Genomic DNA, 25,038 nt, shown 5'->3' on the forward strand with positions numbered 1-25,038 from the left:
GCTGCATTTTTTGCCGGATGTGTTTTTTGACATCTATGCGAGCGACCAATGCAGTGATGCGTTGTATCGTCTCATAAGTGTCGCCTAGCTCATGCACACTCAATGCAACTCACGCAACGCAAAAAAAAAAAACAAAAAATTCTTCATTTCATCGTTATTTTTTTTTTGTTTTTTTTTTTACGTCCGAGGATTTCTCTAGTTTTTCTTTTCCTGCAAATGAGCGAAGTGTTTAAAATTAGCTGCATTTGGTTTCTTTTTGTTTACATTATTCTACATTATCTTACTTCTGCTTTTGCCTACTTTTCATTTAAATTTTATTTTTATTTTTATCAAAATAAATGTTTCCTATTTCTTCGTTTGCCAGTATGGGAGTGCCTGTGTGTGTGTGCGTTGGTACATCTGTATGTATATTTCATTTCGTTGTTGGTTTTATTTTGTCTTGCTTTTATACACATTTGTTGTAAATTTAAAACTAAAAGGCCTTTATGATTTTGTTAATTAAACAAAAAATGTAAAACCCACTGAGATTTTTATGTGTGACGTTAATCGATTGATATTTATACTCGCCATTTGTTTGCTACAACACATTTTTCTTCATCAAAAGGGATTTAAGGCTACTAAAGCTCAGTAGTGGCGTGAGGCCGTAAATATGTCAATTGAAATTGATCCGCTAAGTGGAGCACTGGAAGAGCTTTTCCAAGAGCTTATGAAGAGAGGAGGGTATGTATCGGGTGGTTCAAATCAAATTTCCATATTGAATGAGGAATTCTTTTGGCATTGACGACGACGCCATCGCGCTTGACTACTAATTTATGTTTTTAATATTTCAACTTTCAATGATAAATGTAAATAAAAATTCGAAAAATATCCTGAAATAGGCGCACGTTTCACAAAACTCAAATTAATTACTAAGAAAAGTAAAATCTATGGAACGAAAAAAGTATAAGACCAAGAAACAAAAAAAACAGCAAATTGAGTTCTTGGGATTTAGTAATTTGTGCTGGATTCTCCTTTGATTATAGCTTTTGAATGCGTCGAAACATCAATGTGATTAAGTTTTTTATAATATTTTGATAAATTTTTCTCCATTCGACATTAATCGCACTTCTGCAGCTTTAAGCGCTAGCAAACTGTCCTCCATTTCTAAAAACCGATTGAGAAGTATTGCCCAGCTATTTTCGATTGGATTAAGGTCAGGCCATTCTAAAATGTGTTTTTTTCCGCTGTCAAAAACTTTTTTGTTGCTTTGTACGAATGAATGGCTACGTTTTCATGCTTAAATCCCGTGAAGTATCTTCTATGCTTTTTAATAAAAAAAATTGTGTAACCTTTACTTTTGAGTTTTATCCAATGAGCAACTTTGCATGTGCAACTTTTGCAAAAATTTTGCTTTTTTATCATAATTTTTGAGAAACAAATTTTCAAAAATAGACCTTCCTTATTTTATACTATTAAATACCTTTGTTAAATTTTTTTGTTCATTGGGAAACACATTTTTACAAACAGCCCCACTCGGATTTCTTCCCCATTTTTTTTTCATTAATAGCTGAGACTATGCTCAGTAATTCCTGCAAATTTCCTACAAAATGTAATAAGAAGTAAATTGAAAAAATAAAAAGAAATATAATAATTTTGCCATTTGTTCAAGGTTGAAAAATTTTGTTATAGAGTGAAGTATCTTCGGCGTATTTTTAATATTAAAAAAAAAATTTTGATCAGATATCTTTGTAATGTCTTTTTTTAGAAACAATTTAAATTTTTTGTTCATAATATTTGGGAAACATTTTTTAAAACAGTCCCTTTAGATTTTTTCCTGCGAATTTCATGATGGGGTTCTTACAAAACGTAATAAGAAGTATACTAAAAATATATAAAAAAAATTTAATATAAGATTTATTCAATGTTGAAAATTTTGGAGTATCTTCGGTGCTTTTTAATATTTTTTTTTAACTTTTTAAACAATTTTTTATACATTGAAAAAAATGTTTTTGTTTTTAATTTAAACTTTTTCCTCATAATACAATATTTGGGAAAATTTTTTTAAAACAATCCCTTTAGATTTTTTCCTGCAAATTTCATGATGAGGCTCCTACAAAACGTAGTAAGAAGTATACTAAAAATATATACAAAAAATTTAATTTTGAGACTTATTCAATGTTCAAAATTTTGGTATAGAGCGAAGTATCTTCAGTGCTTTATCATATTTTTATAAGCTTTTAAAAAAGTTTTTACTATAAAATATACTTTGCAATTTTTTTTGTTTTGCAAAAATTTTACTTTTTTGTTCCTAATATTTGGGAAACAAATTTATAAAAACAGTCCCCATCAGATTTTTTTCATCAATAGGGACTACGCTCAGTAATTACTGTAAATTTTTTCAATGCGTTTTCCACAAAACGTAATAAGAAGTATACTGAAAAAATTAAAAAAAAAATTATCTACATTTGGGATTTATTCATTTTTTTTCTAGAGTGGAGTGTCTTCAGTGCTTTTTAATATTTTTATAAATTGTTTTTTTTTTGTTGCTTTATGTTTTAAGATAAAATGTAAGTTTTTTACAAAAATTTTACTTGTTTGTTCATATTTTTTTGTAAACGAAATTTTAGAAAATATAAATTATACATGATACATCTTTGTAAAAAATTTTTTGTGGAAAAATTTTACTTTTTTCTTCATAACGTAAGCGAAACAAATTAAAAAAAGTATTTCGCACCGATTGCTATTTGTAAAAATGTTAAAGAGAACAGAAGGTATTTCATTCTAAAGAACGCAATAGCAAAATTTTCTCAAAATTGTGAAATATTTTTCATTTGATTTATTATCTATTTATTGCTAGTAAGTCTCTAAAATATAAAATTTATTCAATCATAATTTGAAAATTTGTTTAGGAGATAAAAAAAAAAAACCAAATAATTTAAAATTTTATTGAATTCATTAATGTTTTATGTATCGAGGCATAAGAGGGCATAAATCATCGCTTCGCGATTTTTTTGCGGAACTCAAAAATAAATGCATTCTCAAAGAAAAGAACAGTTAATTATAGCAGTCAGGAAGACAGTCAATTACACCACTGATTATATCGAAGGTTAAGCAGCGTGAAAGGAAACTTCTGCTACTTTGTAAATACTGCAAATTTATTAAGGGGTTAGTGGTAGTCAGAGGCCCGAAAAAATGAGGATTTTCAATAAATTTTTTTTGCTAGTCAGTTGCTTTATTTTAGAAAAATAAAAAACATATTGTAGTATTAGTACATCATGTTTCGACTTGACTTAAGGAAAATTTCAAAAAAAAAAAATTAATATACTAATTGTAAAAGTTATTGCTGTTTGTGTGGAGCTCGTTTCTCCAGAAGTCCCTTGCGGTGATCATCACAAGTCCTTGGAGATTCATCTAAAATCAATCGGACAAGAGAAATTAGTTTTACTAAAAAATAATCTTGTGCCGGATCGAAGCCTTTTTTATCAAAATTAACAATATGGCGGCCTCAGGAAATATTTTTCAGATTTTCGAGAAAAAACCGACAATTAATTGTTTAAAAAAATCGAAATTTCTCAAAAAAAAAAATCCTTCGATCAGGCACGGCTTTTTATGTCTTTCAAAAGCAGTATAAATTTTATTGAAATCTAACAAGTGGTTTCTAAGTTACAGTGATCACCAGTTCAAAAAAAAACATGATTTTGAATAAAATGCATTTAAAGTTTTGCTATCGAGCCCCGGAGCGCCTGAGCGCCCTTTTTTAATTGTTGAATAACTCAAAAGGTATTTGTCGGATTAATTTCAAGTTTTCACACAATATTTTTATTAATAAAATAAAATAAATTATACTTTAAGAAAATGCAAAAAAAAAATCAAATTTTTTGAGAACTCTGACTACACCTAACCCCTTAAGCGGTTTCATGTGTTTCGTCGCGTAAAAAAAGGCTTATTTTCAATATTTTTTTTTGTCTATGTAAAAAATTATTCATTTAATTCAAACTTTTTTCTGTCTTATAGATACATATTTAAAGAATAATTTCTGAAGTTAAAAAAAAACAAAAAAAAAATTTAAACTCGTCCATTGTGACATCATTTCCGGTGACCCTTCGAAAAAAAGGTGCGTCCGCGTTGTCAGCATAACTCCTGACAGGATTATCGAAAATGAAGGAACAAAAATAAGTATTTTAGGTAAGACCATAAACTCTTGCTTGAACGAAGGAAAGAAAAAAGAGTAAAAATTTGAATTTTGTCAGACATTTTTCCAAAAAAATTAAAATTTCGGTCAAATTTGCTTGACATTTTGTTTATTTTAAAATAGTTGTAATTGAAAAAAAACAACAAATCCTTCGTTCAAGCACGAGTAAATTGTATCTCGAAAACCTGTGTAAAATTTCATCAAGATCGGTTGAATAGTTTTCGAGAACATTTGACAACCGACTTTGAAAACACGGTTCCGAAAAAAACGCGTTGCATGTTTTGAGTAACAATAAAAGTGGCTTCGAGCGCACACCTTCCAAAGGCTGTATCTCCGAAACTATTACTCGGATCGACTTGAAAATTTAGAATAATATTCTTGAGATGTTGTAAAAATTAATAAGCCAAAAAAAAAACAAATCGATTTTTTGAACTCACGAAACCCATGTAGCTCCTTAAGGCACATCTTGCAAATCATTACTGCTTTTTATACTCAATGCAACAATAAAAGAATTTTTGGTAAACTTCACTTGGTTAACTTCACGTGGAATCGCTAATATTGGACTTGCGAAAATCTTTTAATTTATTTTATGTGCACATAAATGCTGGTCAACCGATTTGCTGTCCAACTCAAGGTCAAGGAAGCATTCGAGGAATTCCAATGATCAAACATCACATTAGACAGTTAGTTAGTGTTTTGATTTTTTTTGTCAAATAAACAACATTCAACAACTCGACAATACAACAATAAAAGCGATTAAACTATATGATTTAGCGTCAAATTGAAATAACGACAGTCATTCACGTAATTAACAGTTATAACATTTGTTGTTGTTGTTTTTTTTTTTTTTTTTGCCTCCAAATCACTTCATACTCTGCCCCATTCATAAAACAAATATTTCCCACACAATCAAAGATTTCCCACACAATCAGCAAACAGAGAAGAAAAAAAAACAAGAAACCAAATTAAGTAAGTGTTAAAAAAATTATTAAAAGTGGCGCACAAAACGTAGTAAAAATTTTAATTTTTTTCTGTTACTCTTCTTAAAAAGCCATTAACAAAATTACCGCAATAGCTTAGACGGCTACTCCACTTTACGCTTACGGCGTGGCGTTGATCAACGCAACTCACTGCCTGCCACCCGGTTACGCTCGCTTCACTTGCGCTCTCAGGCGCGCACCACACGCTTACACTCGTTTTGCAGATAAAATAGACTTTACTATTTCGGGCAACAAACCAAACTAACATTTGACGACGCACTAACACATACATACCTACTCATAATATGTATGTACTTATGTAGATGTATAAGTGTAGTATTAGCAATTACTTGGTGGCTCTTGAACGCTCGTATGCGCTTTTATTTTTGTTGCTCATAAAATAGACGCTCTGGTTTTGTCTACAATTTGGTGGCGGTTTAGGTGGCTCGACTATTGCCACTTGTCTTTTGGCCATTTAGTGGCCGAGTGAGAGTGATCGTGGGGTGGTTACGCCGCAGCAAGCCGTACGCACAGCCGCATAGTGCGACGAGTCGCATACATAAATTTTTAAATATTTACGAGTCTACAATTTGCTTATTAGTTTTTTTGTTCCAAATTGTTGGTATTTCGAAATTTTCGAATTGTATTTGAGTGTCGTGCAAAAATTAGTAAAACAAAAAAGAAGTGTTTCTCTAAAAAAAAAGAAGTAGATATTTCTTTTTTTCCAACCTTTTCAACGCCTTTTTGGTTTGCAACTAAACATTAGTTTGTTGTTGGTGTTGTTTAGCTATTGTGGCGGTGTTTTTTTTTGTGTTTGATCATAAAATTTATTATGTGCTTGTTGCTGTTATTATTTGTTTCTTGTTTGTTGTGACTGAACATTTTTCGTGGAGGTTTATGTTGTGGTGCAAATGAGAAAAATTAAAAAAGTTGAAAAGCTAGAGACGAAATGAATTGTAAAAAACTGCTGCAACAGTAAGATTAGTATGACTTTTAAGACTCAGAGCAGTAAACCAAAGTTGCCGGTTCAACGTACTCGGTTTTCTAAGTCACGTTCGTTCACCTGTTTTTTTCATATTGGCACTATACTGCTGAAATGTTGCACAAAATCCCCACTTCATATAACAGTAAAGCATTTTCAAAGTCACTACTGCATCAACTGACAACCTTTTATGCTAAATTAGGTTAGGTTGTAGTGAGTATCCATTTGTGGAATAACATCAAGACGCACGCCACAAGCAGGAGGAGGAAGAGCTCGGCCAAACACCCAAACAGGGTGTAAGGGCCAATTTTTTAGATATGTAGTGGCTATCGCGTATACAGGAACACCGGAAGGAGAAAAGTGTTTATTTGAGAAGAACTCTTCGCTGATCAGAAATCCGTCAAAGTTTCTGAATTTCTAATATATCAAAAAACAAAAAACGTAAATGAAGTGAGGACTCAATCAGTTTAACCTGACATTTTCTAATAAAAACAGTAACATATACGTCGAGCGAAGCTCGCCGAGGCGTACCACAAGTAAATAGCTTTATTTGACAGCTTCGTATGTCCTACACCGTTCCATACATTCTTTATTATGTAGTAACAAGGCGCATTTGTGCATATAACTTCGAATTGTTTTTGGAATTTTAGCTAGCTTTTAATTGTCGACTGGAATTCTGTTCCACTACACCGTAAATATCGAAATATTTCAATATATTTTTTTTTTTTTTAATTTTGAAGTTTTCTAATCTTGCGTTGTACAGAGTCAAAAAAGCTGCTAACTGAAAGTGACAGCGTAGCAATCCTTAAATTTTAAGGGTTGCATCACCGCAATCTTGATTAATTAGGGTAATCCATCGGCTGATTTCTTTTAAACCGCATTTTATTTTGCCAATGGCAACTATTTCGTGATCCAAAAGTGGCAAAAACTCAGTGATGTCTTTTCCATGTTACTAAATTGATCGGTTTACGCTCAGAAATGTTTCGAAATATTAAAAATCTGCAACCAAAGTAATGGCTGTGCTGCTTAAACTGTGTATGATATTTATTGAACACAATTTTTGGACGATGCGAAGTTTCGTGTCGTTGGATAAGCTGACATATAAATTTGCCATATCTGCGGAACGGAAAACATAAGAAAAGGAGTAACAGTTTATTGATAAGTCTCACTCCCTCTGTTAGGCCCACTTGGCCTATGTTGTTTGATGTACGGACTTTTTCTGGTTTGAAGCTGGATTGAAGATACTCGTATATACTTGAACGACCTTAGGTGTGATACGAGTCGTCCAAGAAGCGCTCCTCTCTGCACCAAATTCGGCAATCGTGACAGTTATTTTGGTAATTTATCGGCCTGCGATTTGCGGCCGTTAAACTTGTTTTCTGTAAAATATCGTTAAAAACGATTACGACGATCTGTTCAGGCATTTGAATGCTATATATGGTAATTTGCGCTTTTGCTGAAATAGAGGCCAAAAACATCCGCAATGTGTAGTGAAATCAGGTTGTCGGAGTGGACTGGCTACTGTAGTGTTAGCGGAGACAGCCATTTGAGTGAAATTACAAATGTTTCATTATTTTATTTTATTTAATTTTACTTTATTTAATTTTTTTTAATTTTACTTTCTGAAATACAAATTTTACTTTATTTTATTTAGTTTCACTTAATTTTTTTCATTTTACTTTGTGAAATAAAAAATTTAATTATTTTATTTAATTTTACTTTGTTTTATTTAATTTTACTTTATTTTATTTAATTTTACTGTATTTTATTTTACTTCATTTTATTTAATTTTATTTTATTTTATTTCATTTTTCTTTATTTTATTTCATTTTGCTTTATTTTATTTTATTTTAGTTTATTTTAATTAATTTCACTTTATTTTATTTTTTTTTAATTTTACTTTGTAAAATTTATTTTATTTTATTTAGTTTTATTTAATTTAATTTTTTTCATTTCATTTCATTTTACTTTATTTTATCTTATTTAATTTTACTTTATTTTATTTTTTTTAATTTTCCTTTTTTTATTTAATTTTGCTTTATTTAATTTTTTTAAATTTTACTTTCTGAAATACAAATTTTACTTTATTTTATTTAGTTTTTCCTTACTTTATTTAATTTAGTTTTTCTTAATTTTATTTAATTCTGCTTTATTTTATTTAATTCAATTTTACTTTATTTTATTTTATTTTGCTTTATTTTATTTTGTTTAATTTGACTTTATTTTATTTAATTTTAATTAACTTTACTTTAACATATTTCTTTTTTAAAGTATTTGTATTTTTATTTTTAAGGTTTGGTTTGGATTAAATTTTGTTTTGTTTTATTTTATTTTGTGTTTTCATTTCATGTTATTTTATTGTATTTTATATTACTTAACGTTAATTCATTAATTTTTTTGTACATTTCATTTATTTTACATATTAATTCCAATGTTTTATTGTACTTTATTTAATAAATTTTTCTTTGTTATTTTTATTTCTTCAGTTCTTTTTATTTTTCCTCGAATTTTAACTTTACTTTATTTTAAAATTTTCGTTTGTTTTTGTTTATTTTACGTAATTTTTTATTTTACTTTATTTTGTTTTATTTATTATATATTAATTAAATTTTTCTTTTTTTGTAATATTATTTTATTTTGCTTTTGTTTTTGTTTATTGTACTTAATGTTTTTACCATTTTTTTACTCTCTTTATTTTATATTATTTACTATAATTCAATTAAATTTTATATCAATTGTATATTGTTCTTGTTTGTTTTTTTTTTTTGTGATTTTACTTTATTTTATTTAAATTTTTTTTGTTCCCAAATTGTTCTTTTTTAGCTTTCTTTATTTTTTTTATTTATCATAATTCAATTAAATTTAATACCTTTTATTAATTAATTATTTTTTTTTAAGTTTGTTTTGTCTTACTTTATCTTATTTATTTTACATTGCATTGGTTTCCATTATTTTGTAACCTTAGTTTATTTTGCGCTCGGTTTTGTTTATTTTACTTAATTTTTTACCAAGTTTTTGTTTTATTTTACTTCATTTTCATTTATTTATTAAAATTCAGTTACATTTTATATAAATTTTATAATCTTTTTGTTTACCTTTTTGTTTGTGATTTTACTTTATTTAAATTTTTTTACAATAAATAAATTTTAAATTTTATATTCTTTTTGTTTACTGTTTTTTGTTATTTTTTTTGTGATTTTGCTTTATTTTATTTTATTTTTCCCCCAATTTTTGTTCTTTAACTTTCTTTATTTTATTTTATTCTATTTATTTTAATTCAATAAAAATTTTTATAAACTTTATATTGTTTTTGTTTACTTTTTTTTTGTGATTTTACTTTATTTTATTTTATTTCGCCAAATTTTTGTTTTTTTTTCTTTAACTTTCTTTATTTTATTTTACTTCCATTTTCATTTATTTATTAAAATTCCGTTAAATTTTATAAAAATTTAACATTCTTTTTGTTTACTTTTTTTTTTTTTTTTTTGAGTTTACTTTATTTTATTTAAATTTTTTGCCGCCAATTTTTTTTTTTTAACTTTCTTTATTTTATTTTATTTATTTTAATTTATTAAATTTTATATGAATTTTATATTGTTTTTGTTTACTGTTTTTTTTTGTGATTTTACTTTATATTATTTAAATTTCTTTCCGCCAAATTTTTTTTTTTTTTTGTTTAACTTTCTTTATTTGATTTACTTATTATAATTCAATTAAATTTAATACTTTTTGTTTACTAATTCATAATTCATTTTATTTAAGTCCACTCGTCATTATTTTGTTTATATAAATATAGTATTTCTTTTAGGTAAATATATTTCATGTTTCTATTTTACCCCCAACCTCTCCGCCATTCACTGCCTTTCATTTCTATTTCTTGTATGTTTTTCTTGGCAAATTGCCGGCCACACTTAGTTCGCCTGGGCGTATGCTGAGTAGCGTTTCCCATTTTTCACAATATTTTTCCGGGCAAATTATATGTATGTGCACATACATATATACATAAGCCTGTATATTGTATGTAAATATATTTGTGCATTTAAATGTTTCGTCTTACGCCATTGAATGTAACTATGTATAGATATTTCGGCAATTTAGAAAATGTCGAAAAATGTCAAAAAATCTCGTATTTAACAATCACTTTTTTATATTTTTTTGTTCATTTCATTTCACTGTAGAGCATTTGACAGCGTATAGATCACACTTACCATAAATAGTTTCATGATTCCAAAACCTTGTCGCTTTGGTTAGTAAACAATTGAAACTCCCTGCGCTCCCCTGGCACTCGACGCTTACGAAGCACTCCGACGCTAAAATACTAATCAAAACACTTTTATGATATTTACGCGCATTTAAATTTGTACCAACGCCAGATTGTAGAGCATAAAACGTGTTGCAAATTTTAAATACTAAAATCATATCGTACATTACTAAACAAAAAAAAAAAAATGCCAGTGCTACGTCAATTCTCACGCAATCCGCAAACGCGCAGCAATGAGGAATTCATTTTTATACGCTGTGGTAAAAATACAAATGTACGTGTACACGAGACGAGTATTCCGCAAAGCAATTGCAATAGATTTATAAGTAAAAATGTGTTTCTATGTATGCGTGTAGGTAATAAAAAAAAATGTGTAAAAAGATAGACAAACGAATAAATTATTCTCGCATGTATGTATGAGTGTATGTAGAAGCATATACTTGAAATGTGTGTTTGTATGTGTGCATGTGTGTACTGTTATATTTATACGAGCATATGGCTAACTACTCATTATGAGCAATTGAAGTTTGCCTTTGCTATCAGCCTCTGTTGTGATAATTTTGGCACCTCTCCGTCCACCCCTGCACGCCGCTGCTCTGCCCTATCCTCTCTACATAGATATAAGTTCTTAGCATATAAATTATACATTTTTTTCCAATTTCGTGCGTATTTTATTTAAACATTTCCATTTCCACAATCTGCCACACCAAATGGTCGTTTCTGTTTTTTTTTTTTTTTTTTAATTTTATGTTTTCAATAAACAATTGTTATTTCAAAGGCTTAGTCGAAAAACGATTTTTCACAGCCGTTGGCTCTCGTTAGATGGCTTTTGTGGAATTGCTGATGAGTGAAGCTGACATTATGAAAATGTATGTTTGTATGTATACTATGAATATGATAATATGCATATATAAAGTGATCTCAAAATTGCACCAAAACTTGCTCTGCAGACATAAAAAAGAGGATAAATTTTTTTATAAAATATTTCTCAAAAAATTCCCGTGCGACAGAGTGAACTTAGCACTTTGAGTATCTCGCGCTGCACTGAACCAGCATCGAATTTGCACACTTATCGGCATAGGAAGCTGTGAATGGCAGTAGTAGATCAACTTCAGATCGATGGCGGAGGTACACATGCGTATACTTATGTACCTATGTATGCTCAAAAGTCCTTCCAATCCTATGTTGTTAGGCACTTGGCCTCTTGTGTTTGAGTTGCCACGATCGAAATGGTGATGAATTTTGCTTTGATTGAGAGTAACAGTAAGGTTTTCATAGACCGCGCGCGGCGTCATAGAAGTATTTCGTTTAACACCATATTTGAGTTTTTAGTCATATGCTGACTTCCAATGGGGCACAAACTTAAGGGGGGCAGCTCCTCCAGACAACGAGTTTTTCAATCAATTTTTGCGAGAAACTGAGAGTATTTATTAGCTTCAAATAAATTACATATTAATATTCATGGTTATATGAATATATAGTACAAACATTTTTTGGAAAAAATAAAAAAAAATGGTGGCGCTACAGCTGCCCAAACGTGTCTTCTTTAATTCGAAGTGAAAAAGAAACAAATTGCACTTTTTTTTAAATAAAGAAATTGATCAAAACAATATTTTAAGTGATAATTAATATAAACTTTGAAGCACATGCAAAGGTCAATATGTTAAAGACTTGTAAAAAGTTGATATTTTGATTACTTTTTGACTTATATGACAGCGCGATGAAAAAAAATATTTCAAAAAAACCGCGATTAAGGTTTTCTTTCTTTTACTCATCTTTCGTTCGACGCTCATCACTTCATTGACTTTATAGGGACTTTTTAACTTTCTATTCAACTTAAAACATTGAAAAGATATTTTGTAGATTGTAAATAAGTTTTTAAAGCAAAAAAAAAAAAAAAAATGGAAAATCTTAAAGCTGAATTCGTCAGAAACAATAATAAACAGTCTGGATCATTTTTTGTGACTTGCAATGAGATTTGATTAAATATAAGATTAGGCAAATTGAAGTGGAATTTGGGAGCGAGAACTAAGGGAGCGAAGTCAAAATAACAAACTTTTGTAAGAAAACATGAAAATTTTATGTAAAAATGTAAAATAATAGAAAAATTCGTATAAAGAGACGAAGTGGTTTCAAACAAACTTCAAAATACTAACAAAAAAATAATAAAAAAAAAACAAGATTCTCTGTGAACCGAATATAACGGTAACACTAAGGATGATGGTTTACAAGCTTTGGCAAAAAAAACAACAAGATTCTTTGGCGATTCGAAGCAAAATTGTGAGCAAAGCGTCGTCATAGGGGATTCGCTAGGCGAATTTTTCCAGCTCACTTCACGCATATTCTAACGCTCTTCCAAACTGCCGTTATTCAGACAGCAACGAAGTAAACCGGATGGAGACTACGTTGATTTTATACTTTTAACACAAAAATACTCTCAGTTTTATCATAAAAAAACTGCTGTCACATCCCCTTTTATGTCAGCAAATCAGCTGTTTTCTTCGAAATCGCTGAGAGCGCATTAACAGTCTGATGTTAGCCACGCCTTTTGATGTCTCTCAACCGCGCGGAACCTTCTGTATGCTCTCCGTCATGGTTTTGTGCGCTATGCGTTTTGTGGCGTATAAACAAAATTTGCTGTAAAAAATAAAAATAAAAAAATTAAAAAAAAATAGAAATAAAAAATAAAAATAAAAAATAAAAAAAACGATAAAAAATTAAAAATTTAAAAAAAATATATATAAAAAAATAAAGATAAAAAAGAATAAAAATTAAAAATTAAAAAAAAAAATATATAAAAAAAACATAAAGATAAAAAAAAATAAAAAAAAATAAAAAAGTAAAAAAATAAAAAAAAAATAAAAAATAGATAAAAAGTAAAAAAAACATAAAAAAATGAGAATAAATAAAAAATAAAAAAGAAATAATAAAAAAAAATAAAAAAGTAGAAAATAAAAAACAAAAAATTAAAAAAAAAATTGCTGTAATCGCTTTGCATTGTTGTTGTCAAACCATTTCTGGGATTTTCTCTACATTCTTTGAACCAGAAGAAGTTTTTTCCTGTTTGAGGTTCGCTTGTTCCAGACGCTTCTATGCTTGAAAGTCGTGGTAAAAAGATTGAAGCCTTCATGAGCTCTGTCACAGAACCCTAAGTTGAAGTGGTTCAAAATCTCGGAAACATTAATTTAAATTAAATTTATAACTACGCTTAAGTTTTAAATTAAAATTATTCTAAACTATCAGCACACTTAAAGTGCTAGGGTTCCCTCGCCATTCAATTTCCAAGCTCATAGTGGTAGTCACCGGTCACTGGGTGATTGGAACTCATGCGGAGCAGCTTGGACTTCTGTGAGAGACCCATTGCAGCAGCTGTAGGGATCCGGCAGAGAAAGAGACTGTTGAACATTTTCTCTGCAAATGTTCGGATCTGCCGGTTAGGCACTTGAAGTTCCTAAGCGTGCCTTTCGGGGAAAACCTGAGGCGTTCTAGATCGTGAGATCTAGATGCCGTTTTTCTCCTCCACTACATCTTTACAGCACTAGATGACTGTATGTCGTATTTATTCCTTTAAGTTTGTGAAATTTTTCGGAGGTAGTGGCCTACATTTTGGCATCAAAACGGCACTCTAATGCCACTTGTAGTGCGCCCGTGATACTCTTACCATCTAACCTACCCACCTACCTATGTATATAAACTTTTATTGTAGTCCTTCAGATGAAAAGTTTGATTTTGTTTTATTTTTGCTGAATACTAAAGCCTGCTCGTGGATTAATCGTGGCCGTTGTATGCTTTAAAGAGGAACTTTTATCACAGATTGCCTATAATTTTCATAATTTATTACAAGAAAATTTAATTTTTTTTTGCGTGTATGTACATTAGACCCTACCACTAAGAAAAAAAATCTAAATATATCTTTATAAAAGCTTAATTATTTTGGCGAGCTTTAATTTACTGCGATTAGGGTGGTAGAAACTGAAATTTTGTTTGGTAAATACTGGAACGTGGTACTTAAGGAAAATGAACTTGATCCGACTATAAATTTCGAAGATATAACGATAATTCGAAGAAGGTTACTCCTACGTTCGACCAAAGCAAAGAAAATTTTTCAAAATTACGGTACGGTCTAATGTTTAAGTACATGCACGACTCTACACCTATAAGCAGTGCTTGCCGTGACAACATCACTTATCATTTCCCGTTTATGTAAAATTTCTGCTTGATTTCAAACTCATCTATTTGCTAATTGCTTTTGTCAGACCAACAAAATAACATTTTCTTTGAAATAATAAAACGGTTAAAAAAAATTCAAACATATTGGCACTAATATGAACAGATTTATATTTCATTTTAAAATTATTCCTCTCTTCTGTTTATCTTTATATTCACTTATCTTTCACCGAGATGGTGCATCATATTCTATTTACATACGTATGTACATATGTAAGTGTGTATGTGTGTAGCTGGCAGTTGACTCCTCTTATCAAAGTCGCTGATCGTCAACTGCGTCAAGTTGAATAGACTTTGCTTGTGTAAATCATATATGCGTATATGTGTGCGAGCATAAACGTATGTATGTGTGAGTGTGTACTTGTATAAATGGCATACTATTCACAGTCTCGTACATTGTAGTAAACGTTTTGTTAGTGGCCCTGCGTAGCCTTGGTATTTGCAGGCAGTTAATATTTGCGTACTAATCAGAGTGCAAATAATAAATAACTCGACAATCCAAGAGATAAACATAAAATGAAATTCTTTATTAAGCTCAAACCAATTATTGTTGCTTTTTGATTTCTTTTTTTCAATAAAAACTTTCAATTTTTTTAGGTATGTTGGATTTTATTTTGTATTGGTAATGCAAACTTTTTGAGCGAGTTGTGCTTATTGTATTTGTTTCTCGCCTGTAAGTATGCATTATTAACAAATAAAATCCAGTTATTTGCCTATCGAATATCAGCACTTCTCAATCGGTTTATGAAATTGCATATTGAAAGTGTACACTGCCCAGCGGACAGAGGTTCCACATTTTTCGAAAAATCCTATTTGTAGGCGCTTCATACGATACTATCTTAGTGTCGATACTGATACTGAGTCCTGGTATAGGAAAGTAGTATCAAGTTCCGTATATATATTGAAATAAAGTATCGATACGAGAGTCATTAATTTAATAAAACAAAACTTTGTTCATTTTCCTTATTTTATTTTCAATTAAGGGGGGACCCTCATTTATCGGGTCAAAAAAATCGATTTTTTGGAAATAATTTCAATCTATTCTACAACTATTTAAGAATATACTTTCAAAATTTCAAGTCGATATCTGTATTTTTGAAGGAGTGACAAAATTTTCAACAGGACGCGACGGGTGGCCTGATCGCCTGTATCCAAAACTTTAAACGCGTTTTTCTCGAAACATCATTTTTCGATTTTGTGTACACAATTGAGAACGCTGTATTGAACCAATCAGGCTTTACAATAGCTCATTTTAAAATTAATTAAATTGTTTTCAATGTGACATTAAGTGTTTTTTTTAAAAAAAAGATTTTCATATTTTTTTGTAATTTTAAAGTCAATTTTTATGCATGAAAAATCACTTTTAACATAAAACTGGGTAAAAAATATCAATTTCGACATTTTTTTTTTTAAATCAAAATGTCACATCGAAGGTATTATCCTAAAGTTTTAAAAAAAATTTGGTTTTTTTATTTCAGAAAAAAATTCAGAGCGCTAGAATGTACACAGATAGAATGAGGTGCCATGGACGAGGTGTATATTTCCATACTTAAAATGTTTTTTTTCTTCTCCGAAAATTTTTGTAGACAGTCAAGACATTTATTAAAGTACTTTATGAATTACAAAACGTTTGAAGTTATTTTACCTGAGAAAAAAATTCCCAAAAATGATGCATTTTTCGACCGTCTAAATGAGGGTCCCCCCTTAAACTACAATAAAAGGTGTAGCAAAAGCGTTGCATTTTCTTTTTTTTTTTTTGTTGAGTTGGTCTCTAAAATGTCAAAATCTATAAACCAAGATTGACAGTTTAGAGCAATTTTAACAAATTTTAAGGGTTTGGAGACCAAGTAAATATGTAGAAAAAGAGAAATCGAATCAGCTGCTCTACTGCCACTACCTATTCAGTGTACCAGCGCATTCAAATCTGTTTCACTCTTAGGAATACCGGAAATTAGAATCGAGTACGAGTAGTTCGAGTATAGAGATTTTTCGGACAAAAGAGTAGCGAGCGTTTACTGTATGCGCCAATAAGCCTCTTGAGTCTCGTACGTCTTAAGCTAAAGAAAATAATCCCGTAACGAAAGGAATTTTGCTCACTCACTGCTCTCTCTCTCCCTCACTCCACATCGCGCTCACACTATATCTCTCGTTGGCTCTATTTCTATCTCTCTAATTCTCTATTTTTATTTCTATCTCTGTCTTTCTCTATTGCTCTCTTTCTCTATTTGTATCTCTTGTTCTGTTTCTATCTCTTTCTTTATCTATTGCTATCTCTCTTTTCCTATTTCTATCTCTCTCTATCTCTATATCTATCTCTCTCTTTGTCTCCCTCTATTTCGATTTCTATTTCTATCTCTCTTTTTCTCTATTTCTATCTCTCTCCCTCTCTCTCTTTTTCTCTATTTCTCTCTCTCTCCTTTTCTCTATTTCTCTCTCTCTCTTTTTTTCTCCATTTCTCTCTCTCTCTTTCTCTCTCTCTCTCTATTTATATCTTCCTCTTTCTCCCGCTATCTCTGTCTCTCTCTCTCTCTATTTCTATCTCTTTCTATCATTCTACTTACACTCTTTGGTCCTCGGTCCTCCACTTTCGCAAAGTCATTCAAAAACTATTTACATTTCCTGTTCCGACTGGTGTCGTAAATTTCCATCGAGTTTCAGTTTTCGAAGTTCAAACAAAACCTATATTCGAACCAGCTGTTTTTGCTTTTGTTTACTATTTATTCAATGCTGTGCCCATTTGCTATATTTCTATGTATAAAATAGCAGATTCCAACTTAAAATAGCCATATTTACCAAGTAAATGAGTCGGATTGCTAGCCGACTTCGATAAAATGGGAAATTTTCATCTTTGACAAAGTGTTACAAATTTCTCTATTTCAGATGCTCGGAAAGTTGCCAGTAGTTAATTTTTTTCCATAAATATTCTTAAGCAAACTTAACTCTTCAAAAACTTATAAATTTACCCTCATCTTTGCTTCCTTTATTCTCAGACTGTCCAGACATCTTGGCGACCTCAGCTGCCGCTACCCAAAGAACTTGACGACAACTCCACCGATGCGCAAGAGGACTCTACCACTGATGCTGTCGATATGGAGCGCTCACAATACCACAACACAGCGTCACTTGCCAGTAGCCGAAAAGACAATTCCTTAAACGCTTCACAGGCCTCTACGAATCATGCGCCATCCAGCACTTCGCATAAGAAATGGTCCTTTGGGCGCCTCTTTCGCCGGAAGAAAGATATCGCCTCGGAATCATCGTCCGAAGAGGATCGCAAGGCCGGCTTCATACCCAACCAAAAGAATTCACGTGCCACCACCGGCGGCGGCAGTATTGCCAATTTGAAACCAAAATCGAGTAAATCAAGTAAAGTCAATCGCAGCAGTAAATTGAATGGTGCCAGTTTCGATCACATCGTCGTCAATCCACAAACGGGTGCCCCCATAGTACCACCACATCCATCACACCCACCGCAAGTGGATCATGAATTCTTTTTGCCTGTGGAAACCATTTCACCCACGGAGGCATACTATCAGAACCAGCAACAACAGCACTTGCAGCAAGGTGCCGCATATACGCGTTCCTCAAACTCACTGGATCGACGCGGTGCGCGTGCCGCCCTCAAAACACGTTCGGCCCAGCGGCTGCCGCATGAAAAGGCACTCGGTGCGCACTCCTCCAGTGAGGAGGAATTAATTTCGTTGAATTCATCAACGTTCTCGAAATACCGCAGCGATGAGAGCATTCATAGTGGTGGAGTGGGTGCCGCCAACAATGCGCAGAGCAAGCGTAGTCGCGCAGCACGTAATGAACGTTACTACAAGCGGCTTTCGCGCGATGGAGAGCCAAGTAACGGCCAAGCGCCGGTCATGTATGCACCACAGCCGACACAACGCTGGAAAACGCAACCGGTGCCGCTCTCCATTTACAATCCCTCAGCGCAGGCACCGCCACCCAGCGCGATGGCCAATGTGACTGCTACGCCCCGTTTACGCAACACCGGTAGTCTACAACATGTTGCACCTTATGTGCAGTGGGGCCAACTGCAACAGCAGCCAAAGAATTTGCAGAATACCGTCAATGACGGTAAGCGCAGCATTAGCTATGACAGTCACATACATTTACAAAACATTAATGGCCGACTGCAGACAAAGCCGCTGCCGCCGCCGCCACCGCCGCGAGATCCACTGCGCCGTGTAAACGTCAGTGGGCAAATGCAGAATGGCAGCGCTGGTGACCTGCGTCCCATTTCATATGCCTTCGATCAAAGTGGGCTACCGGTGCTGCCCTCTGCAAACCAGCGTCTAGGCGGTCGTTGTGTGTCAGATGATAAGATTTGGTCCGGACCCGCAGGCCCGCACTATCAATCGGTACATTCGTTGAATACACCGACTATACCAACTCAACATATGCAGGCTGGCACGCCGCAGCAGGCGATGGCACCCAGCAATACACCGCATCATCGGCGTTTTATAACACGCGCTGAGCGCGATGCGCATCCCTCGAAGAAGTCGCTGCCGAATGGCTTAGAGTTTCACTACGTTACCGATGCAACGCCGCGTTCACGCAAACCCATACACATGTTGGAGCCGCAGCTAGATACAACGGCCAAAGAGTCAAGTACCGCTGGCATTTTACGTACGTCCAAAAGTGGTCTGCCTTCGCCATCTTCCCAACAAAATGTAAACGACTTCTGGAAGCGTTTGGATACAGGCTCGCAACGTCGCGGACGTGAAGTGGAGCGTCCGTATGCAGATAGTGGCGTAAAACCTCGTTCGATTTCCAGTTCACGTGTAGGCGAATTGCGTGCATACCCTATACCCGTTTACTCGGAGGTGCAGAAGCCAAACAGGAAGCCACGTGCGTCCCCACAACCTGGTGTTGATGAGGTGGACAATGTCGTGTGCGGTAGTTTGCATATAAAATCTAAACCGGACAATTCAAGTTCTAATTATGTAGAGATACGCAACAAGGATTACAGTAAAAGCAACTCAATGCCAAATCATTATCAAAGACGCTCGGGTGAGATACCCAACACGCCGAATAAGTACGACGAATATGTCGCGGAAAAGCGCGAGCAACATCACAAACCCATTTTCACACCACCGACGCCACCCCAACGTAAACTATCCATACCGCACAGCAGTGCCGTAGAGCTGCCCATATATATACCGCGCAAGAAGCCCGCCAATCTTGAAGAGGCAATAAATGAGCTGGAGGCAATCTACAAATCACTTGGTCTCACTGAGGAACCAGAGAAGAAGGAACGTATACCCACTCCCAGCGAGTTTGAAAAGTACGCCTTAGCACGCGCGAATGAATACGACGACGAGGATTCGCCTACAGGCGAGCCCGATCCGATACGCGATGACGTGGCCTATCGCAATATGCAGTTGGCGAATTTGCAGCACAAAACCGTGGAAAAGCAGCCGCCTTTCGGCATACCTATTGGCCCGGTTGTTGCAGCGCCGCAAAACGACTATCTGCATATTACGCCGATTGTGGAGCCCATCAAGTGGGTGAACACGCCCGATATTGTCAAAGATGATTTGGCGGTGCGCGCTTTGCGTAAAGATCCACCAGGGCCCAAAGATAGATTCGTCTATCCCTACAGCTCGTTCCAGAAAAAGAATCGTGCTACGCGCACACAATCCGCAAACATTTACAATCTAATACATCGAGACGCCGCCAAACCATCTGGTGGTGATCTCCACTCTTATCTAGAATTGACGCGCAAGTTAGATCGCGCTGGCAGCATGTCTGACTTGCACAAGGATGATGACGAGACGGCCACAGATGTGCCGACAACACTGGCACTGCTGCGCAACCTTAAGGAACAGGAGCAGCAACAGGCAACGCTAAAGAAGGTAGCGATTCCCTTCCGTCATCCCAGTCAGGGCGGCGCTATTTGTGCACTACCAGAAAAGTTGCCTAGCAATGGAATGCAAAAAGAGGAAGTACACAAGCCGCCAGTACCACTGCCGCGCAAGAGTCTCACACCTGAGCCCACGGTGGTGAATGCGCAAATGGAGGATGCTTTAAATAGAATTGCAATAGAGGCGCAAGAAAAATCGGTGAAACTGACGAAGGAGCTGCAAGAGCTGCGCAAGGAAGCGCTGATAACTGCATCGCGCCCCAAAGCCGACACCGAAGAGGAAAAAATCGAGAAGGATTTGCAGGAAATAGAGGCGGTGTCGGAAGCAGCGAAGCGTTGCGGGAAGATGCTTTTAGACACTTTGCCGGATGCAAATGAGAGTCAAGCACTGGCTAAACCGCGCAAATTACACAAAGAAGGTAAACTCATCGAGGCCATCGACCAAGTATCCGAAGCGGCTAACGCTGTATGCGAGAAGATACTGAAGGATATTGTGACCACCGAACCACCAGTAATAGTGCAGGAAGCGGTGCAAGTAAAGAATAAACAGACACCAACTGAACTACTTGTTATGCCAAATCTCATCAAGAAACTGGATCCTATACAATCAGAGCAGATAGAGGCGATAGCCAAACGTTGCATGCGTCAGCTAAGCGCATTGGCGGACGACAATCCCGACTATGATAATCTGAATCAGGAGCTGAAGCAGCCAGGTGCACCTAGCGGCCCAGCAGCAGCTGTTGCCTGTAACACCGAACAAATACAGTTGGAGTCAGCGGCAAAAGTTGATAATCTTGTTTCTACCGTTGCAGAAGTGGCGACAGCGCAGCAGAAGGCAGCGAAGCAGAATATTGAGGAAATCGATCAGATCATGCAAGAGTGTGAAGAAAAAATGCGCGCAGAAAGCATAAGCGCACCAGCAGGGCCTCCCATCATTACATCGGAACGCACCTTGGCCGCTGCACGCCAATTGGCCACGAACAGCAGCAGTGATGGTCACACAACAGCGCCGAGCATGAACACAAGCAGCTGCAGTAGCGGCCCTAATATCAACGCTGCTGGTGTAGCTGCCAAAACAGGCGCCAGCACAACAGCCTCCTCATTTTCCTCATCAAGCGATTGCCTGGCCAAATCATCAAGTCCGTCCGCTGGGCGACGACAATCTTCGAGCATTACCTCCTTTAATCCCTACTCCTCCAGTGATTATATTAAGTCACCAAGTAGTGAATTTCGTACACCCAGCACCGATCCAATAAAAACCTTCAGCACCACCTCGTACGATGTACCATCGACTACGAGCGCCACACCAAACATAAGCGCCACAACGAACAGCACGTTCAGCTACTCGCCATCGCCACCGTTGAATCTGACATCGGCTACCGCAGGAGCAGCTAAACGCCCATCACAAGAGCGTACGCGTACGCGTTCCTCCTCATCACCCTCGCATTACAACTCTTCCGAAGAGTTGGCCATGATTTTCGGCATCGACGAACAGCCGAGACGTCCGCGAACGCACCAACAGTCGGCCGAAATGAAGTCGGCACAGCCGCCAACAAATGTTTCAGGTAAAGATGATGTAACTAAATCAGTTCATGCGACGCAAGCGCCATCACCAAATCATGCATTCGCTCTCCATGCATCCATGCTCGATACTACTACTACTACTACTACTACTACCACTGCTGCAAATGCTACCCAACTACACACTAATCCCAATACTGTTGCTGTTGCCAAGGCCTATGATGACTGCGTTAAGCCAATCGCTACTAATAACGCTGAGCGTTTGAATGCCATTGTTGTTGTTGATAATGCTAATGATGTTGTTGATAATGTTGATGTTAAAAATACCACTACCACTACCACTAGTACTAGTACCATAGCTACCAATAACCCCATTTCCATAGCCACAAATTCCAGCACCAACAACTCATCCACTAGTATAAGTCCAATTCTTAGTTATAAGCTTGAATCTGTACCAGAGTCACAAGTCGAGAGCGCGAAGATGGAGTGCACCACATTGAAGTTATCGCCCAACTTCAACAAGATCTATGCTAGCCAAATAAGTATCGTAGTTGATAATGTGACGGAGAAAAGCGCTATAAATGTTATGGTCAAACCATCCGACGCGCTGAGCGCATGTGAAGACGACACTTCATCCAATCCGGACTCGGGCAATGTTAGCTTGGCGGATTTTCCACTGGCTAGTCTAACAAATAATGCTTGCTTGCAGTTGGAGAGCGCCTGTAATAGTCGTTTTGAGGTAAAAAATAATTTTGTAAGTGAGGTGTCGATAGAACGCAAAGCCGAGAAAGAAATTAAAGGCCCTAGAAAAACTGTGGGGGACATTGAGAACGAATTGCACGTTAGCCTAGTCGAAGAATTGAATACAAATAACGCGAAAAACAATGACCGTGAGAAAATACAGCCTAAGCTAGAAATGGAAGGCACAGCTCAAGGGGAAGAAACCGTAGAATGCGTGAAATTGAACGGGCACAAAACAAGCGAAGCTGGAACGGCAGACGATAAAGTTACATTGAAGAAGTGTAGCTCAGAGAACTTTAAAGAGTGTAGCTCAGACGGCAATTTGGTGAGTGTAAATCCACTGGCGCACATTGACTCTACCACAGAGAGTGCACGGATTTCTATAGACGATTGCAGCACTGACGCATTCCGAAACGACGCGCTTATTAAGAGCCAAGCAAATGATGTACTCGAACGCGATGATACGCATTTAATAGAATTAGCGCAATTGATTCGAAGTAGTGGTTCTAGAAAAAATAGCGCCTCATTATCGGATGTAGAATGCGTTGATGTCGTAAGGCCCCGGCCACCCACCGAAATTGCCGACAATACACCGACGCGCATATGTACAGAATTGGAACATCTGCGTTTGGCTTTTTCGCAGCTCTTAGAAACAAATCTAACCGAGCTCGATGAGTTGCCACGCATCGAAGAAGAAGAAGAAGTAGCTGCAGTTGGCAACGCTACCGAAAGCGAAGCGCTGTCTGCCTTAGAGCACACAAATGATGCTGTCACCGCCAGCACCGAGACAGCACTTAACGTAGCGCCGCCACGTAAACGTAGTGTCATCTATGAAACTCCACCACTAAATCTCAATATCTCTGAAGTGAAAATAAGCTATTCGCCTACTGATGAGCTAGATGACATGAGTGCGATGAGTCCAGTGGCGTCCACTGCGTTGGCACAAATTTCACAATGCACCGCCGAATTGGAGCAGCTCAATGCAGCACTCAGCGAGATGCCACGCAGCAAGATGGAGAAAAAAACCAAAACGCATAGTTTGGCCGATGACCGTACGTCGCAAGCCATGAACACTACCAGCCTGCTACTAGCCAGGCAAGGGGCAAGTAATGGGCGCAAAGACTACACAACGCATGTTGAGGGGTTCGGCGATGCTGACGATGAAGGTGCTGATGATGATGAAAAGCCCTCAACCAGTGCCAAGGCGGCGGCGTCGTCGGCGTCAGTTAATCAGAAGCGCGTACTCTCGGTATTTGGGGAACGGCGACCGGTTGCGGCTGCGGCGGCGGCGGGTAGCTTGACAACACTTGAGCACGTACTCTTGGCTTGTTCGTTGGGCGTTATCACACCCACAGATCTATACACATTGTGCCTAATCATAATTGGCATGATAACTATTATAGCGATTGTTTTGTTTTGAGTAGCTTGAGATTCGCTCGCATCAGACGAGTTTGAGTCTATGAGCAAATGTTGTTGAGTTATATCATTGGTAGTTTTTTGTCGCGTTAATGTATAAGACAAAAAAAAAACAAAAAAGCAAAAAGCAACTTCGCACATTGTTAAGTTTGGTAGAATTTGATGGAGGAGCAAACCAAAAAAAAAAAATAAATAATAAAAACAAGGGAAAATATTTGATGAATTTTCACAAGCGCAAGAATTGCACTCACCACTAAGTAAGTTGTGGGCGCCTCAAGGTGACCAGCTAGTATTTTAATTTTAAATAATTAACAACGAGTTCAAAAAAAACGACTAACGAATGATATGTTAACGAAATTTATTTATTTCTTCATAAGTTGTATTACTTAAAAAAAAAAAATTATAATTTCATATATATTTCTTTAATATAAAGTACATAAATGCGTATGTATGTAATTTCTCCATTCTGATTTGATACTTATTTTAGTATCGCGTACAACGAATGCTTTTATTTCAAAATATCGTTTCAACATGCGACGAATTCGAGATTTAATACAACGAAATTTGCTGTCAAAAACGAAAAGTAATTTTTAATTATTTAGTTTGTAAGCGGAGAGCGTCTTTTTTCCTATGGCTGCAATATTTACCTACTTAAGTTCCGAGTACCGTTAATTGTTTATTGTATTTACCGTAAAATCAATTGAAAATTTTTTAAGTAAAAAAGGATGTATAAAAATAAAATTTTCCGCAATTTACTAACTCTATATTAATTTTGCAGTTTACATACCGATTTTATAATAAAACCTAGCATAGTACTAACTACCACATACACACCCCGAATGTGTGTATCTTAATTGTATTCAT

At 35.1% G+C, this 25,038-nt stretch overlaps 1 protein-coding gene across 6 annotated transcripts; it reads left to right on the forward strand.

Annotated features, from left to right (window-relative positions):
* The first annotated feature begins 5,639 nt into the window (after window positions 1-5,639).
* LOC129241476 (uncharacterized) lies at window positions 5,640-24,379 on the forward strand. 6 transcript variants are annotated; one of them, XM_054877813.1, is made up of 3 exons: window positions 5,657-5,675; window positions 10,312-10,668; window positions 17,612-24,379. In XM_054877813.1, exons 2-3 carry the CDS (start codon window positions 10,582-10,584, stop codon window positions 24,176-24,178), a joined length of 6,654 nt encoding a protein of 2,217 aa, XP_054733788.1. In that variant the 5' UTR covers window positions 5,657-5,675; window positions 10,312-10,581; the 3' UTR covers window positions 24,179-24,379. The 6 variants fall into 6 exon arrangements, with proteins under 6 accessions (XP_054733790.1, XP_054733788.1, XP_054733786.1 ...); XM_054877811.1 differs by lacking the exon at window positions 5,657-5,675 and adding an exon at window positions 5,684-5,857; XM_054877812.1 differs by lacking the exon at window positions 5,657-5,675 and adding an exon at window positions 5,685-5,769.
* Window positions 24,380-25,038: the final 659 nt, after the last annotated feature.

The sequence above is a fragment of the Anastrepha obliqua genome, chromosome 3, assembly GCF_027943255.1.
Source record: "Anastrepha obliqua isolate idAnaObli1 chromosome 3, idAnaObli1_1.0, whole genome shotgun sequence".
NCBI lineage: Eukaryota > Metazoa > Arthropoda > Insecta > Diptera > Tephritidae > Anastrepha > Anastrepha obliqua.